Here is a 19314-nt window from a genome sequence, read left to right as displayed (position 1 = left end):
ATCAAATGCGTCAATCGTGTTTTGAACAAAGATTTAACGTGTAAATTTCAAGAATACATCAACGGGTTTTCAAAAGCAAATAGAAAAGGAGTGATGACTTGTGCTAGAATGAATGAATTCAACAAGAAATTTAACACTTCGTTTCAAATTTATAATCCCAAAAACAGACATTTTCACCCCAGAGACGTTCACGATGAATTAGATTGGGTTTTGTACTTACACAACTCGCATTTCTGTTTGATTAGAAGAAGCCAAAAAAGTTTGGGAATTCAAGAAATAGAAGACAATTACGAACAGGTGTGGAAAACGTGTAGAGACGACAACGCAGTAACACAGGTTTCACCCCTCAAACTAAACGTGCTTTCGAGTATGAGCGATGATGCGTTATTCGCTTGGGATTACGAAACGTATTCAGAAAAAGACACGCGAAGAGCAATTCCATATTGTTGCACTTTAATTAATTTAGAAAAACTAAGGAAAATGTTAAACAGAATAAATAATCTCTTTCCAGATTTAAAGCCTACAGATCCCATTCCAGAAGAATTTTATGATAAACTAATGAATGTAGTAGAAATATTTGTAGGTACAGATTGCATCGATCAAATGTTGAAATATTTAGCTCAATATGATAGAAAGAGATTAATATTAATTTCTCATAACGGCAGTGGATTCGACAACTGGATCGTGCTTTAAAATGCAAAAAAACTAACGCATTGCCTTTTAAAAACACCCAGAGGAATTCTATGTTTTCCTAATCCATACACGGATGAAGATTTACAGAAAAAATGGAAAAGACAGAAAGAAATAAAGGGTAATTATTTACAACATATTAATTTCACGTGTTCCTATCAACACGAATCCTCTAGTTTGGCTGCATGGGGAAATTCTTCCAATCTTCCCGCGAATTTGAGAAAGATTGTCGACGTAGATATCGCTAAATACACGCGAGACAACTGGGAGGAATTGAGACACGAATGGGAACCTTACGCCAAGAGAGACACTCTCTGTTTGGGAGCTTGTTTGATAAAATACAACCAAGTCACGAAAGAAGTTGTAAACCAAAATATGTCCAATAATCTAACGGCTCCATCTTTATCTTTAAAGGGTTGGTATTATTTATAACATTACGATAAAGAAATGGTGGAAGAAGAATGGTATGAAACTACTAGAATGGTTGCGAAACATACCGAAAAAGAAAATATAGAAAAAGTTTATTCGCACACAAATCCTTTTATAAGAAATTTTATCAGACGATCTATTAAAGGAGGAAGAGTTTCGGCAAATAGAAAATCATTTGAAACGAACAAAATGGATGAAATTTGTAACGTATTAAAGGAATATATTTCACAAACAGAAAGTAATAACATAATTGATTTATTCAAAGAATACAGCGCAAGCACAAAAGACAAAACGGAGGTTCATTCGAGACTTAAAAAAATAGAATGTACTAAACTAATGGCATTTGATGCTAACGGTTTATACGCTTCCGCCATGTCGGATTTAGACAGTGAATATCCGAGAGCCGAAAGTGGAAGACCGTTTCTACCAGAAGAAGAAAAAGAGTTTGTGATGCTGTTCAATAAACAAAAATTCAGACCTAGAACAGCTATTTTAACAGTGTGGTTTGACTACCCCAAAAACATGTTCTTCTAACCGATACCAGCTAAAGATAAAATCACTTTCACGAATAAAGAAGGTAAAAAGGAAACGGGTAATAATTATGGACGAATTATTAGAATATTAGATGGTATAGTTTACGAAGAAAATTTTAAAACTCCACCCTATAGAGATTATATTTTAATTTTGAGAGATTTAAGAAATAAATATAAACGAGAAGGTAATATCGTGGGTAGTAACTGCATGAAATTATTAGGTAATTCCTTGTATGGCAAATCAATTCAGAAAGATTTATTCACAACTAGACATTTATGGAATGAAGCAACTTTACAGGCCAACTTTGATTCACCCGTTAAAACCTATGAGAAAATTAATGATACTCAATATATTGTTGAAACGGAAATTGAAGAAAAAGAGATTACTACCGAAGATAGTAAATCTACACGACTAACACCTAGTCATTTGGGATCATTCGTTTTATCTCACAGTAAAAAAATAATGAACAATTTCATTCACATCATAAATGGATTTTATAAACCCGAAATATACTATACCGACACCGATAGTTTGTACATTTCATCCAAAAATTGGAAAAAACTAAACAGAGCTGGTTTGGTCTCCGAAAAAGACTATTGCAAAGGTAAAAACGATTACGGTGACGGTGGAATTATATTTGGTTTATATTTAGCACCAAAAGTCAAATACAACATCGTTTTGACTTCTGATGGTGTCTTAAAAGAAAAGAAAACGTTTAAAGGTTATTCTAATGATAAGATAAGTGTAGAAGATTACGTTCAGTTAGCAAGCGGACATGATGTGTCGAACGAATTTAATAAACCGTGGGAAAAAAGTTTCACCAATGGAGTAGTTATTCCAAATGATAAACAAACTACAGTTTTCCGAAGTTATTTGAATAATGTTAAAAGAAAACCACCAAACAGTGAAGGAATTATGTATCCTTACAACGACAAAGATGAGTATAGTTTTGACGAAAACTATGAATTTGATGATTTCGACTATCTTTCTAATCAAGAAGAGAATGAAGATTGTTTTAAATGAAGTTGAATGACAATTTCTTCGTTGCCAAAGTCTATGAACCTGTTTTTACCGTCTTTGATTTCCAGATTTATATCTTTGATCATGAAAGAATTGACTGGTAAATAGGTCGTTTGAAACGGTTTCTCTATAATTCTGTATCCGATCGGCACCGTAAAAGTCGGTATGCTGTATATGATTTGGCGTTTGTGCTTGTTGAAAAATCCACCGTTGATCAAACTACAGTGAATGTTGATCACGTCGATATCGTTCTCGATGTTGGCCTTGTGCGGCGCCAATGTCGATTGCGCGTATATTCGTTTATCGAACCCTAGTAACGCATTCAACGAATTTTCTACGTTGAAATCGACTTGACTGTTATTTCTCAAGATCATTTTTATTTTGTTCAGATTCAGATTACCTTCGAATTCGATATTGTTTTTGCCGTTCACGCTTCCTGCGTATTCGGATAGGTAATCGTTGATGGCTACGTATTCGTAGCTCCCCGGTAGTAAGCTTATGGTTTCGAACGTAACTCCGTTATCCGTCGATATTTTTAGTTGATTGTTTTTTTCGTTGATGTTTCTAATGGAATTGTAAACGGAGAAATACTTTAATCCCAGTTCGTACTGTTTATTGCGATCGAGTTCATACTCGTAGTCTAGAGACAATTTGATGTCTGGTTTATTCGAGGTGATAACGAACAATTGTTCTTTATTGGACATTTTTAATGACGTTTATATAGTCTTTTTTAGTGATGATTTCTTTCTCCAAAAGCCGTTATAATATGGCATTGACTTCGTTGTATTGTCTGTCCGATCGATGACCTTCTTTCATGGCCGCTAATATTATTTCTAATCTATTAAGCAATTCTTTATTGTCGTCGGATAAAAACGTTATACCTTGTCCAGATGCCACCATATCATCGAATTCGTCTATTTCTTGTATGATTGGTGGATAATCTTCTGCATAATCGTCTGATTTCTCTTCCTCAATAACTCTTGTTATATAAAAATCAACTTCTTTCAATCTTCTTGATTCGGGTCCTGACTTTCTTATTGCATGTAGAAATTTTGAGTATGCAACTAAATCCTTGTAATCGGCAATTTCAACATCCTTGCCATTCATTAAATCTATTAACCCTCTCGTTAATCTAAATATAAAGTCTTTTGTGTCGATTTTGAATAAAGGGGAATTTGGACTAAATATTATTCTAAATCCATTAAACAATAAACCTTGATTATCAACGATTGGTGAAATGCTCTTTGGTAAATCTGGGTCAGGGTTTGAAAAAAGACGTTTTATATCATCTAATCTCTTAATACCACCATATTCAATCGGTTTGGGTTCTATAGGAGGTGTGGGTTCTAAAGCTAATTTCTTTTTAATATCCTCTTGAGATTTTAATATGGGTTGAAATAGAGTTTGTAGATTTTCCGTTAATCCGAGTTGTTGTAATCTGTTATTTTCAACTTGGGTCTTTATTTTATTCTTAGCTTTGATATATTGTCTATTTCTTTTTAAAAAATTATTCCAATCCGTCATTTTTAAAAAAATAAAATTAACATATATCGATCATAACTCTTTCTCCCGCAGGTTTTCTAGTATTTACAAATACATATCCATGATCGTCTGGGTTTCTCCATTGAGCTTTACAAACCTTTTTAAATGTATCTCTGTCCATTCCGTGATTTATAGACTGAATGATTTGAGATAAATCTTTATCGTTTAATTCAAATAATAAAAAACAATTTGCATTTTTTCTAATGAGCATAGAATCCATCCCGTAAAAAGATTGGGATTGGTATATGCAGTGACAGTTGTGATGTCTTCCTTTGGTGAAGAATTCTTGTTGAACAGTTTGATTTCTTTTTGCTACGCAGTCGTAAAACAATATTAAGTTCTTTCGATTACTATCAATATTAAAAAAGTCTAGATCATTAACATTTTTCGTAAGAAAAACTTCTATATCCGTTGGATTCTTTCCTTCGATGTAGTTATCTATGATATCTTTTATTTCCACTTCTTCGTTTTCTTCGTAATATTGAAATAGGTCTTGAACATCTTTCTTTGGTAAATATTCCAAAGCTTTGAGGAATTGATAATACGATTGCTCTGGTGTTGTTGTGTAGATATACAGAGAATCGAAATCTAAAAGGTTTGGTGTTGGCAACATGTTAAAAGTGAGATGAGTTTTCCCAGAACCGGAACTACCGCATATACACATGAGCATTGGGTTATTAGGAAATATTTCCGAATGATTAAATTTCTTGCCCATTTTTATTTATTACATTTTCGTACCAAAAATCACCCCGTTGCCTTTATACTTTGAAAGGAAGATTCCCTCGCCCGAACGTATGTTTTTAAAAAATATGGCGTCGCCCTTGTGTTTGACCTTCATTTCTCCGGTGTCGATTTATCTATTAATTTGCATAATCCCTCTTTAACGGTTTTCTTGGTTTCTTCGCCAAATCTTTGTCCGAATTCTTTAACCGTCCCTAATATATCTCCTATTCCCGAACCTCCTCGTGCTTCTCTTTCCATTGCCAAATTGTGTCTACGTTCTTCAGCTTCTTTTACTGCAGCTGCTTTATTTGCGTTGGCAGCTTTGACTGCGGCAGATATTCCTCCAGTAGCTGCACCAGCTGCAGTTAAACCAGCAAAGATTAAAGGTAAGAAAGGTAAAAATCCACCTTTTTTAGTTAAATTCTCATCAATTCTTTCTAAGTCTATATCGTCTCTGACTTTACAATGTTTGTATTTATCGATAATCTTTTGGGTTATATGCACTTTTTTACCGTTGTAAGTTATTAGAGTCGGCGAATTCGTTTCCATAGCTTCTATTATTTTCATAATTAAAGTTTCTGGTTTCTTTTTTAAAGGGTGTTTTTTTATTCAATTCTTATCATTCTTCTATCTGATATTTTAATCAAATGTTTTGCTTCTTCCAGCAATAAACAGTAGCCGGTCACATCTCCTTGTGTTTTATCGATGTGAATATTTATGTTCACCCCTGTTTTGAAAAGATCTTCTTGATGAGCTGACAGATCGAAACAAAAGATTGGATGATTGAGTGAAAAATCTGTGTATTCAAACTGAGGCGTATTTCCAAACAATTCGCACATGTTTTTATAGTTTCTGTACAATTCGTTGTAATCTTTTTTGGAAGGATCAATTGTCAAAGGTTGATTGGGATAATTATCGTTGTTCAATCTGACTTGAACTTTGCGAATGATGGGATCTTGAGTATGGTTCAATGCCACTCTGAAAATGTTGTTGTTGTTTGTCTGAGAGTCTGGCAAGTTTTTGAAACCTACCATTAGATACCTCGCTGGTTTGACGGTGTTGGTAATTGGCCACGTGGTGGATTCTCCCGTTAAAGTCATGCTACCTACCGTGTTACGACGAAGAAAAGCAATTTCGATGTCTTTGGTTAAAGAGTTGAATATTCTCGTTTCGACTTCTACGGAAGGAGTGATTACTGGTATGTAAAGTTGGATATTCGTTATTTCCAATTTTGCGTCAGAGTTGTTTTCACCAAAGAATATCTTGTTGTCGTTAATTTCTCTTTGCAAATGAATTTTATACGGTAAACCTATGGAAACCTTTCTGTGTTCCAAGAGACCAAATAAAGGATACAACTTCCAATTTACGTAATTACCCCATCTGTTGTTCTCGACGACATTGTTGTATTGAAGCGCTCGTTTTTCAAATCCGTGATTTACTCCGCGAGTCACTCTTTCCAGTGTGTTTCTAGCGACTACCCTTATCCTAGCAAGGTCTGCGTCATTTGCTACAGTTCTGACCGGTTCTTTTAAAACTTCTCCGTCACCGACATCGGGAATCCATCCCGAAACTGAATCGTAGTTTTTGGGATAGAGAACCGTTTTCAACATTGTGTCAAACTCGCCGGGGTGTTTTATGGTCTCTATCGGATTTGAACCAGCTTCCAAAACCATTTCGCTGAATAAAGACGGAAAGAAGTTGTTTTCTAAAGTCGTGTTGGTTTGTGGAATTCGATTCTGAGTGGCGTCTTTGATTTTGAAATCGCATCGGAAATGGGCATCGGAAAGCAGCAACCAATTGGACAACGAATTAATTTAAAAAGGTAACTCTTCCTCCGTCGTTTATTTGGGTCTTTGTCCCTACCGATGGTGAGATGATTACGTAATCCTCTTTCTTCTTGTTGAACGAATATTGAATCGGATCATACAATTGAAAGATTGGATCCAATCTGTAATTTTTGCTTGCCATTTTTATCCAATGATTTTAAACCCTTTTCCTTGTTTTTCAAAGGCTTGTCGTTCTAGTCTCTTGTTTCTTAGTTCTCTTATTAGCTGTAGTTCTTTAAGTTCGTTAGATTTTTTCACTGCATCGCTTATATTTACTCCTGCTTTTGCCACAGATCCAAGAGCTTGCGAAATGAGGGACTTGTTGTTTGAGACAAAATTGGCCACTTTGGGGATGAGAGATGTTAGCGCAGAGAAGAAACCGTCTCCTTCGAATTTTTTTTGTTCGTGTTTTAAAATTAAAGACATTTTTAATGCGGTTATTTTTTACTGTATTATTATTAGTGATCTGTGGTTTGGGTAATTTATATGGAGTCTGTTATAATACAGTTTGGAGGATTGTGTTATAATACATTTTAACACTTGTGTCTTTTCGTATATGACGCATTGAAAAAGCTGCGCATGCGCAGAAGTGAAATGCGTCATATCCGAAAAGACATATACTACTGTCGTCATTTTAACTTTCAAACGCGGATAATTCTGGACACGCATGGATTTGTAGGCTCAAATTTCGACTGTGAGTTGTGAACACTATTACTGATTAGCGTAACTAAAACAATCCCGTTTCTGAGACTATGGTATGATTGGTCAACTGATGGTGAATCTGTCCCTTTAATATTTGATAGTCAATAAAACGTTAGGAATATAGTAACATTTCACAAATTATATCTAAAATTTGCAAACAATATATGAAATTCATACGAGCATTTAGTTGCATTATTTTATGGAAGTCAGTGTTGGATTTTATGTAGTATCAGGACATGTTGTTCATTTTTATAATTTCTTTTATTAAAACACAAATAATACACTTAATTATTGAAAACACAACGTAAACCATATATGATATGATTTCAGAAATCTAAAGAAAAGGTGTTTCTCTTCTACAGAATGTTTAGCCTGTAGTTATGGTGATCAGTGTGTAACATCCTTGTATATCTGTTTAATGTTCAATATTTAGAATTTATGTATATCTCTCCTAGAAAATGTTTACCTGGAAGTTTTTGTGATCAATGTTCAAAATTCATGTATATATCTTTTAGAATGTTTAGCTGTTAGTTATGTTATGATGATCAATGTTTACAATTAATGTATATACTGATACACGTTTAAAATTTATGTTTATCTCTTTTACAAAATGTGAATGACATACCACAGAGGCACACCATTAGGAAACCAATCAGTACAGATACAGTTCGAAATCGGCTCGCCTTCCAGAACCTGTCTTGTCGCCGTCTTGGCGCTCACTCCCCATCATCGTCAACAGCAACAACATTGGCGGCATCAGCAGTGGAGGATCCATGTGTTCATAGATGAGAGTCGGTACTGCATTTCCACCGCAAATGGCAGAGTACGAGTGTGGCGAAGAAGGGGTGAACGTTTTACAGAACAGTGTGTGGTTGAAAGAGTCCCGTGGGTCACGTGATCTTTACAGATGGAGGCTGAAATCCAGATTCTGGGTGTCCAAGTTGTGCGTTGATAACGGTCCGGAATATTATGTACACAGAGTGACACAGATGATTTACAGACGCCATTGGAATCTGCGCCCAGACTCTCAGGAAAGCTGCCCTGAGTTCTGCTGCATTTCTTGGAAGCGGTTGGATCTGGTTTTCTCGTCTTTAGATGTCATCCCACAAGTGTTGTATTGGGTTCAAGTCCGGACTGGGTGAGGCCCATGGCATTACTCTGATGTTATGCCGTCGGGGGAAGGTTCTGGTGACTATGTCAGTGTGTGGACAGGTTGCAAAATGCGGTACAATGTGGGGTCGGAGAACCTGTTCGATGTTACGGGCGGCTGTGACTCCATGGCCTCTGAATGGGCTGATATTCTGGAAGGCATATTTTAATTTACATAATTTTCATATTTATTATTTTGTATACTGCCATGATAATGATAACAGTACAGAAAAGTGCATAATTGTATGTGTAGATACCACGACGGATGTGTCTCTGCCAAATAAAGTTGTTATTATCATCAATATCAAAGAATGGCTTGTTAATTGTTGTTTTTTTTAGATGAACACGCTTACCTACAGATATCAGGCTCATCTGATAAAAATCCAAGCCAACATTCGAATGAACGACCTGGTAATGTTAATAGAATGTTTATACGCTAATATAGAACTAGACCGAAACATCTGTCTCTAATCCAGCCTCTGGTCGATATTTGAGTTGGCATCTATCGAAATATGTATCAGAGGCTGGATTATAGACAGATGTTTCAGTCTAATATAGAAGATACGGTACGATATTCAATTGTTATGCCCATTTAGGTAATAATACAGTCATGATAATTATAAGGGATAATAATTTTATTTTCAGTGCTAGAATCAGAATACGAACTTTCTTGACCTCCACATTAAAGACGTTACTCAAATCAAATGTTCTTCTAAACTGGAATGTAAACGTCGGCTGTACAACTTAAGATCAAGCTTTTCTCATAACCTGTTTGTAAAACAGCAGTACAGTTATCAACCCGGGTTAAAGTCTCGAAGGTTTCAAACCTTTTTTATAACGGTACCTGGAACACCAAATTTAAAACTTTTCTCCTAATGGGTGCCACACTCTGTTTTTTTATGGCATTTTTAATTAGAAGTAAACAATTATTATTTTCAGAAATTCCTGTACCACATTAATACAATTATTTGCCATGAGAGTTACCAATATTATTACATCATAATTATGGTACATGTATGGTAACATTAATCATGGTTTGTAAGTTGCAATGGTTGAAAAATGGCTTGTTCAACACTCCCAAGAACTAGTGCTTGATTATTTGGGCTTCATGCATGAACTTTTGTTTATGACGCCACATCAAAATATGCATTCGTAATTGCAATCTATTGGTCTGTAGTGGTGCAGATCTGTTTGCTTGCCAATGAGAAAGTATTTCTTTTTTTAAAATTGTATTTACCTGGATTATATATTTAAATCATTAATATTTATCATAATTTTTTTTATTACATAAATTTATATTTTATTAGTTAATTGCTCTATAATTGTCTTTGAAGCTTATTAAAATGATATAACATGAATTTGAATGGGTTGAATTTTGCTGATATGAACTCTCGTGGAAGCATGCATTTTAGATGTTTGCTATCTTGGAAGGTAAACGAATAGTAACCTTTAAGTGCAGATTTCTGTAGAAACAGACAGTAAATAAATTTTAAAGAGATTGTAAAAAGTTCTCTAGCCTATTTATGTATATCTGGAACATTTATAACTTAATATAAGGTACATTTTCTGCCCAGCGCCTGTGGTCCCTGTAATTCGATCACAAAAGAACCAATTGTCTGAGGAATCACGAACGGACAGACAGAGGCAAGACAGCATACGTAAACACACGTCTATAAAACAATGCAGGCTATAAAAAAATATCTAACATTTGTCAGATCCTTCCTTTATTTTTTATTTTTTTATGTTTGCGTCCATCATAACATACTTCTATAAATAGATTTGTTATCTATGTACATATAAACAAGACATTATATAAAAAATACTATCAACAAATTACCATAATTCATATACACAAATATACAATGGATAATAGTTCGGGGTTATTATTAATGTTGCAGAAAATTAGTTGGGTCAGCTGATAGTCGGTCAATTGCTTCACTGTTTTCTCACAACCCTCTTTCATTAATACAAACTGGTACAGAAATTTATCAAAAACAATTATAAATTTGCCTGAAAGATTGTTGAGAGCATGAACATAACTTTACTCAATGATTTAAACTAAAACCACAAAGAGTCTGATTGATTTTAGGGATTTATCATAGTAATTGAATAGAATAGTAAATGTAACAATGCAAGCAAGATATGTGTCCACTATTACTCATACCAAATTAAAAGTACCAGTTCGCCATTTTCGGGGGTTGATTTAGCCCTTAAATACATGTTAATAGTCTACAGAGTTACTAGAAATGTACGGTATTTCTTTCAAATACACCTCAAACTAGGAATTTTACTTTCTATTTCTATATATTATCTTTTCTATCTATGATAGAGACTCATCTTTTTAACTTTCAAACTCTCCAAGACTTAAATTTCAACGGTGAGCTATGTACACTATTACTGATGGCTAAGCTAAAAAAATATCCTGTTTCTGGGACTAAGGTACGATTGGTCAAACGAATGAGAAAGAGTTTTGTCTGTCCTAAAGCTTACTTCACTCATACCCTGTTTTGGAGGCATTTTAAAGAAAGGTATTTTACAAATTCATATTTTCTGTTCATTAATCATTAATGAAAAATTCTTACAGAGGGTTTTTAAGAGGTTTGCATTCATTATAATGCCACTAAGATTATATCAAGGTTGAGTAAGCAATAAAAAAAATTGTATGCATATCCCATCATTGTTAGCAAATGAATATAAATGTAGACAATAAAAAGCACAAATTGGGCCATTGTTTTTTTTCAATCCGCTTCCAACAGAATTATGTGTAACGTTTGCTACTATTTTCTTCAGTCAGTGTAAATGGTGATACATGAAATATTTTTGTTATATTGTTAAAAAAACAAGGCAATGCAATGTAATAGAAGGTACACAGTCCAGTAGTCTTTAAAACATATTAAGGTTTATCTACTGATCAATTGATAACACATCTAAAAGAAATTTAGTGGTCAGAACACCAATCAAGACCCCGCAATTGTGCTCAGTATTAACCAAAGCATAACAATTAAAAAGAAAGAATACTTGAATTACACTGTTGTAACTATAAGACTCTAAAGGAATAGAAGTTACTGAGACCGCGACTAAAGTTCCAGTTTAATATCAATGAAAGTGTATAAACAAGTAAAAGCGCTGTTATAGGATATAATAATGTCCTGGTATTCTTTAGAAATGGTAAAGCTGAAATATAACATATATCACAAAAATAATATTTTTACTGTTAAAATAGTTCTCAATAATCAACTGTAGAGCAATATAGACATATTAAAACAGAACTTGAATCGTGTTGTTACTTTCACACTATGCCATCCAACACCACAATGCAAGTCCTTTTTTAATATTTTTATAAAATATATTATAGTTATTTGAATAGCAGTCAAGCTTTTTCTCAATTTTTTTTGTGTTTTTATTGTCAAAGGTGTGAAGCCACTCCTGAAGCTTGAACATCAGAAGTAAATAATAAAGACTACTATAAGGAGACAGAACAGTATAAGTCACTGCAGAACAGTATAAGTCAATAACGAAACTTCAACAAAGCAAGTCACTACTATACTTGAAGAAAGTAAGTCACTACTGTAACCTGAACAAAGTAAGTCACTACTGTAGCCTGAACAAAGCAAGTCACTACACTACAATAGCTTTTATATTTAAAATCCATCCAATTTACAACTATTTGAAATATCTGCTTTCAGTGTAATAAAAAGGTTATCTTTCCAACTTACCACTGTATCCTAGGAACGTGATATAGATATAATAACCCAATGCTATCAACCATAAAGAATTACCAAATAATCTTGGAAAAAACCCATCTATAGCAATAAAATCTGTAATACATTTAAGTAAAATGGTAACAAAATTTAGAAATATCAACATGTGAACTTAAACTTAAAATAATCAGCAACCTAGATATGTAAGCTTACTTCAGTTTGACTAAACTTGTAAGCTATTCTGGATATTTTGACTGGTTGGAGAAATGGAACTACTCCCTAGGGTACAAACTTCAATCATCCAGTAAATGTTATCAATATTTGTTATTTGATTTTCATATATCAACCAACAATATTTAAAACCCGAAGATAGAAGACCAAAAGATGAAAATCTTACGGTTTAAGAAGAAGAGTTGAAATAAATGTAAGATCATTAACAAAGGAAAAAAAGCATTCAGGTGAACATCAAACGCATATCCCCATTCTACATCTTGTCCTCTTGGTGGAGCTGATATCATATATCTATTGGTTATTAGCCTACAAAATATAATATTTACAGTTATAAACCTTCATTATATTTCTTATACTTATTGGTTACAAACCTACAAAATATAATATTTACAGTTATAAACCTTCATTATATTTCTTATACTTATTGGTTACAAACCTACAAAATATAATATTTACAGTTATAAACCTTCATTATATTTCTTATACTTATTGGTTACAAACCTACAAAATATAATATTTACAGTTATAAACCTTCATTATATTTCTTATACTTATTGGTTACAAACCTACAAAATATAATATTTACAGTTATAAACCTTCATTATATTTCTTATGCTTATTGGTTACAAACCTACCAAATATAATATTTACAGTTATAAACCTTCATTATATTTCATATACTTATTGGTTATAAACCTACAAAGTAATACAGTTATAAACTTTCACTATATTTCATATACTTATTGGTTATAAACCTACATAATATTTTATAGTTACAAACCATCAATATAGACTGTATATATTACTTTCAAAATCTGTAAATATTTCCTATTAATTTTCAAAATATTCTTTTGACTTATGGATTAAGTATCTGCAAATTGTGCTGTTATCTTTTATAAATTTCTATGAGGATATCTTATATAAGCTTTTGCACAAAATATAACAGCACTTGATATGCAATTGCACAAATATAACATTTTGTGTTTTTGACAAATATTGCACATTGTCCTCCAAAGATGCATACCAAGAGAACAATTAGTGAAGAAAATGAAATGAAATGAATTGATTTTAGGTCCTACTTTTCTGCACCATGTGGGAAGTAGAAATAACTTATATTTACCATAATATTGTAGCAATCACTATTCCAACTCCAATACAGTCAACAAATATAACCCAAATTATAAACTTAACAAAAGCAAAGAAATGTAATCTTAATACAACAGCAAAGCCAATTGATGACACTGAAAAAAGTGAAATAAAATAATGACCTAGTTTATGATGATAATATGCATTTACATGTAAAACTTTTTCATCAACAACTCTTTGTATATTAAGTGATAGGTTAGCTTTCTATTCCTAAATGCAGTGTTAAAGCTATAAAAATATCCCCAATATTCTCCATGTTTTTTTTTCTACTTACCAACTAACCAAAAACTTAACAAAACCAAAAATGCAGGATCATCTCTTGCCCACTGATCTTTTGTATCTAAAATGAGACAAACAATAATACATCAATATTTATAAGACAGATCTATTGTATTAACCTTAAATGTTTCAATTTAGCAGGGATTAAAATATACCCCTACCCTAACAACAATAATGTGTGTCTCTACAGCTTTACAGTCTCCAATTCAAATTTTCTCTAACAATTTTACAAAGTACCTTTTAATAGTTATACAACAAGAGTAACTTACGTTTCCGGTACTGAAAATTTCTGTATCTGAAATAGAAGAACAGAGAAGATGTATTAAACTCTAAACAAAGAATAGTAAAGTTATTCTGAAAATAATTCAAACTATCAACTCTTGCTAAAAGTGTATGTCAGTACACAACTAGTAGTTAAACTCTCAAGAACACAGAAATAACAATTAATGGATTGACTTACCAATAATAAATAAAAAAATAAATGTGATTAGATCTAAAATGAGTGAAATAAAGCCGTAGACAGTAAAGAGTAAGCTTATGAAATATCTCGCTAGAGCTGTATTGAAAATAATAAGAATTTGATAACATTGTTAAAGTACATAATAATAGCTTATGAGATAAAAAAAAATCATTTGGAGATTCTACATCAGTAATACTTACACTTTTTGTGGCGATACAAACAGATAAATCATTTGCCAAAAGGCATATTCAAAGTCCATCTGTTTAAACTTCAGAAGTCTTTTAAAATATTTTTGTCGTTTGGATGTGGCTGTGAGCCTGGCATCATGTTTTGAACTACTTCCATTCTGTGATAGTGGTGACATTATAGATGAACTGGTAGGTGAAACTGGAGGGGACATTTTCCCATATTTTGACATCTTGATATTTAAGTCTCCTCCTAAAATTGAATAGTTTAGCTGGAACTATTAAAGCAAATTTATAAGCTAAAGTCATGTGCCTTATTAAAGTTTCTTTCAATGTCCTCAAAACATAAAGGGTCATAAAAAAATGTAGCCTACTTTGTCGTCATTTCCGTTATCAGTAAGAACTACATCTAGATCTAACTATTAATTATCAACTAAATGTTGCCCACTAAATTTACTCTAGGGCTACACTGTTTCCTGAATTGTATTTTCAGACATTTTTATATGAATTTCTTTTGGGTCCATTTCACAGGAATATGCAGTGAGGGAAGTGCGTATATTTCAAATGTAAATTCAATGAACCCCAAGACATTCTAAGACAAAAGGCATACAGTTGGAAAATATTAATTTGAATATTAATGAAATGAGAGTAAAAATTCAATTCAATTTCAAAGCTCAATATAAGTGTAATTCTCATCTCTAAGCCAATTAGTACAAATATTCAGTGTGTCCCTTCAAGCAAACACACCACCTTTGAAGATTGTCGAGAAAAAGATTGAAACTGAATAATTAGACACAAAATAATAAGACGATATTTCTCCACGTAGCCATGTTTGACACAATATAAACAAATTGGATTTCGCATTCAAAATCTAATGATTTGATAGATGGTATCATCTTGTGTCAAGATCAATGAAGACTTTAAGAATAAGAACATTGCCCACACGATATCATTGATTTTTATCATAATTACCTCTTTTAAAACAAATTTTATTATTTTCACGATAAACAAATATCAACCGGAAGTGGTGAGAACAACACTGTCATGCGCATGTCACTTGGTAAAAAAAAAACGAACTCACGTTATACATGAAACGAAATGGCTGAACTAAAAATTTGACTAATATTTGCATATTAACATCACATATAGTCGTAAACTCAATTCAAGGACATCTGAAAATCCTTAATCAGATCTTCTTGGTGAGGCTTAAACATCCTCCCCACCTTCACTTTCAACACCCCCCCCCCCCCCCCCCCACCCAAAATAAATATAGGCCTATATGTATACAACTTAATTACAGTGTGATAATTATTTGCATTTGGAGATAGTTGTCCAACTAGATTATGCATCTTCACAATGTCAAGCGATATACGAACTGCGTCTTCAACCTTGACTGCAAAAGCCACCTTTGTGGTATGTCAGATTTAATAGGATTATACGCTAAAGAATACAGTCAACCATAGCCCCCGATTACACGCGCAGTCAAATTGTTTAGTCTTTCTGCCGAGGGCTTTCATTGGCTGAATTCGTTTTGCCGTCAAAGAATGTGACGCAATTTGAAATAGCTTGACATCGTGAAGATGTAGATTATGGTGTGCAACTGTCTTCTTGATTTCCTCAAATTATATAGTTGATAATGTAGAACATTTTCCGGACGAAAAGAAGGAATCATAAAAACAGTACAACGTTGCTCTTGACGAATGATGTTGACATGCCAATTTTAAGTGGCAGTATGCAAAATTTTCATTATCAAAAACTTCGTAATTTCACCTGAAAATATTTTATGAAATATGCTAGGCATGGTTAATTAAAGTTGAGAGGACTAATTGTTAATTAAGAAGTTTTGGTCTTTGTCTTTATAATGGCTCGAAATTATTAGTTGACTTTCTGTCCAATTAGGCGTTTATTTTTTCTAATTCGTACAGTAGTTTTCTTGCACATAGGCCTACCAAAAACAATGACAAACTTAAAAAGTTTACTTTAACATTTTAAATAGTTTCGGCGTTTAAAAATTATCGGCTGGATGTTTTAGTTCAAACTTTCACATACGTTAAGGGAAATATTTTTCTAAATTTTGATGTATAGTTTTCATGGGCAAAAAAAAAATATTTTCGACGTACAAAAAAAAACAATGCCCCTCCCATATAATTGTGTTCAGTTATATCATGCCCGTTTAACGAATATATGCCAGTAGGTTATATGGTAGATAGGTCACTGTGTTCCCTCGACAATTATCTAATTCTTATCTTACACAAGAAAGGTCCTCGCGATAAGGTTTTCAAATAGTAGTGGTTTTAAATGAAACATGAAGCCAGTTTGGTTCTTGTGGGTTTTCATGGGATTAACCTATTCTATTCCAATCAACCAAAATACAGTAAGAAATTCTATCAATTTGCTAAGTTCATTATTATTGTTGCTAAATAGGAAAATACACCCGTCAGTTTTAAAGGATTGAAATAATTGTTTCTTGTTGCCAACTATAGGTGTACAATTTCTAAATATACACAAGAAAGGCTTGTTTACGATCTGAACAATGTTTCGGAATACAAATTCAGACACTCTCATTTATAAATAACATACTGAAAGCCCACTTCTATCAATGCACTTGATGGTTTTAAATATAATTATCACTATTATCACTTATTATCCAAAAAGGCCAATTCAGACTTACGAAATAATAATGTATGGATCAATTCCGAGGTCTCGTTCCATGTCGCCCCGTTCCAATTCGCCTCTATAAAACATTCTCGCCTCTAAATTGGGCGAAAAGGAAAAGGGGCAAACAAATATCGACGGAAAATGTGAATAGATTAGGGGTCATATGGGAACAAACCCGATCAAACAAACGAGCAGCACTACACATCTCTATTATGTTTGATAACCGGCAATCTTGTTTAATGCTGGTAGATATACATGGTCAAAGTATTACCAACTTTGTATAAATATTGATTTTAAATTTTCAGACTGAAAGGACTGACACAGGTAAATCTTTTTTAAAATATCAATAATATTGAAGGCGAACGAAAGAAGTGTTACTGATTGGCGGCTTGGCAACAAAGCCACAAATTTGCATTTTTGAACTCATTGCCATGATTTAGAAAATATTGAAAACCTTCCACTATATAGAAGCCATGAAGGCGATAGTTTCTTAAACATGCAATTAAACAAAATTGCCAAAACACGTCCATCGATTTCAGAGAAAAATTTCTTTATCGTCGACAGGAACTTATTCACTTCAATGATTACCCAAAAGAAGAGAGTTTGGCGCAATTTTGAACATATTAGTAACAATGAATGTCCACACCGAAATCTCATTGGATAAATTATTCTGTATCCAATCGTCGTTATAGTCTTATCAACTGAGTTACATTCACTATGATTGACACTGATTGATGTTAATAGTCGTCACCTTCTCATACTTATAGTCACGGTCTGTTCAGAATTACTCGCATCTAACTGGGCAAAAATGATGATGTCGCTAACTATAATACTGTGAATCATTTGTCATAGGAACACGTCTCTACTGTTTGAATTGGAACCAGAAAAAATTAAGGTTGAGTTGATCTTAAGACAAGACCATAAGCAGTGATTTGATTTGTAGCAAAAAAAAAAAAGGAGAGCACAATTCGGTAAACAATCGAGTTACGTCCCTTGGTACATTATTGAGCAGTGTTGTTGAGTTGATCCATGGACATCAAGGAGCTTTAGACCTCTCAGATCGACATTATGAATGTCTTTGTATTTTTTCAAATGTAACTCACATCACATTAATTACGTATGTTTCAGAATTTGACGAAGATTACCCAGAAGAAAATCCAGGTAAAGGCTGTATCAGCAATTTGTTTACGGGCAATTGCCCAAATGCAATCGGAAATCCTTGACACTTTCCAGAAATCTGTTGCAGAGCGTCAACAAAACTTTCAGGGATGACCATTTGGGCTAATGGTGCACATAACGGTGTTTATATTTCAAAATACACAGTTAATGCTTTATAATCATACTTTTGCACAATGAAAATGCATTCCTCCTTGAACGTAAAAAAGTATTTTATGTATTTACTTGAATAAAATCAGATGAATAAGCTCCCAGTTATATTTTTCGTATTCGATATTTTGTTTTGGGTAATTTTACATAAACCATGATATGTAGACACAAGTTACCACGAATACATGCAAATAACCCAATCAAATTCTCTGTACAGTTTATCCTATGCATAAACAGAACGTAATTTATAGGTGTATGTTGTCAGATCATGAATGAGTGACATAACCCCGATAAACTGACTATTACGGAAGAAGATATTATTGAGGACCTCGATAGAGACAAATACGATCTAATTATTGCGAAATTTAATTCAAACACTTTTGAATTCTCTATCGAACTCTATGGAACATATAATAGACATAGATTACAGCACTGCATGTAATGCTTAAACTGTTACGGTATATAGATGAGCTTGCAAATAAATAAATTCGTTCCCTCCTGTGCCAGAATTTGTTTCTCTTTTTAAGGATTATTTGAAGGAGATATTGAACTCAGAGAAGGAGAAGACCCAAATGTAAGTTTATAACAATAAAGAATTTATAGTTACCACAAATTACATCACTGCTAGAAGAAATACTATTGACATATCAGATAATATTTCATATTGACAGTTCTAGAATGAATTCTAGGAAGGTCTCGTAACTCCTTAAACC

At 33.1% G+C, this 19314-nt stretch overlaps 5 protein-coding genes across 5 annotated transcripts in view; 2 read left to right on the top strand and 3 right to left on the bottom strand.

Moving 5' to 3' along the window:
• Positions 1 to 1137: 1137 nt before the first annotated feature.
• LOTGIDRAFT_153390 (hypothetical protein) lies at positions 1138 to 2676 on the top strand (the record flags this gene model as incomplete). Its single annotated transcript, XM_009057288.1, has 2 exons — positions 1138 to 1643; positions 1809 to 2676. 2 exons carry the CDS (start codon positions 1138 to 1140, stop codon positions 2674 to 2676), a joined length of 1374 nt encoding a protein of 457 aa, XP_009055536.1.
• Positions 2677 to 4213: 1537 nt separating this feature from the next.
• On the bottom strand, positions 4214 to 4930 carry LOTGIDRAFT_105049 (hypothetical protein; the record flags this gene model as incomplete). The annotated part of the gene is made up of 1 exon (XM_009057287.1): positions 4214 to 4930. The coding sequence occupies one exon, from the start codon at positions 4928 to 4930 to the stop codon at positions 4214 to 4216; it is 717 nt and encodes a 238-aa protein (XP_009055535.1).
• Positions 4931 to 5049: 119 nt separating this feature from the next.
• Positions 5050 to 5505, bottom strand: LOTGIDRAFT_153388 (hypothetical protein; the record flags this gene model as incomplete). The annotated part of the gene is made up of 1 exon (XM_009057286.1): positions 5050 to 5505. One exon carries the CDS (start codon positions 5503 to 5505, stop codon positions 5050 to 5052), a length of 456 nt encoding a protein of 151 aa, XP_009055534.1.
• A 6147-nt stretch (positions 5506 to 11652) lies between these two features.
• On the bottom strand, positions 11653 to 14796 carry LOTGIDRAFT_153387 (hypothetical protein; the record flags this gene model as incomplete). Its single annotated transcript, XM_009057285.1, has 7 exons — positions 11653 to 11789; positions 12332 to 12433; positions 12714 to 12853; positions 13668 to 13788; positions 13968 to 14033; positions 14242 to 14267; positions 14633 to 14796. 7 exons carry the CDS (start codon positions 14794 to 14796, stop codon positions 11653 to 11655), a joined length of 756 nt encoding a protein of 251 aa, XP_009055533.1.
• Positions 14797 to 16916: 2120 nt separating this feature from the next.
• LOTGIDRAFT_209446 (hypothetical protein) overlaps positions 16917 to 19314 on the top strand; it is a gene marked incomplete at its 3' end in the record, with an annotated part of 11510 nt that continues 9112 nt past the window's right edge. Inside the window, exons 1-4 of the mRNA XM_009057284.1 lie at positions 16917 to 16991; positions 17581 to 17599; positions 18404 to 18436; positions 19129 to 19175. Of these exons, the coding sequence (XP_009055532.1) occupies positions 16923 to 16991; positions 17581 to 17599; positions 18404 to 18436; positions 19129 to 19175 (168 nt within the window). The 5' untranslated portion in view covers positions 16917 to 16922. The remainder of the gene's footprint in view (positions 16992 to 17580; positions 17600 to 18403; positions 18437 to 19128; positions 19176 to 19314) is intronic.

This window comes from Lottia gigantea (genome assembly GCF_000327385.1).
Source record: "Lottia gigantea unplaced genomic scaffold LOTGIsca_3, whole genome shotgun sequence".
In the NCBI taxonomy this organism is placed as follows: domain Eukaryota; kingdom Metazoa; phylum Mollusca; class Gastropoda; family Lottiidae; genus Lottia; species Lottia gigantea.
This window is presented reverse-complemented; position numbering and strand designations above follow the sequence as displayed.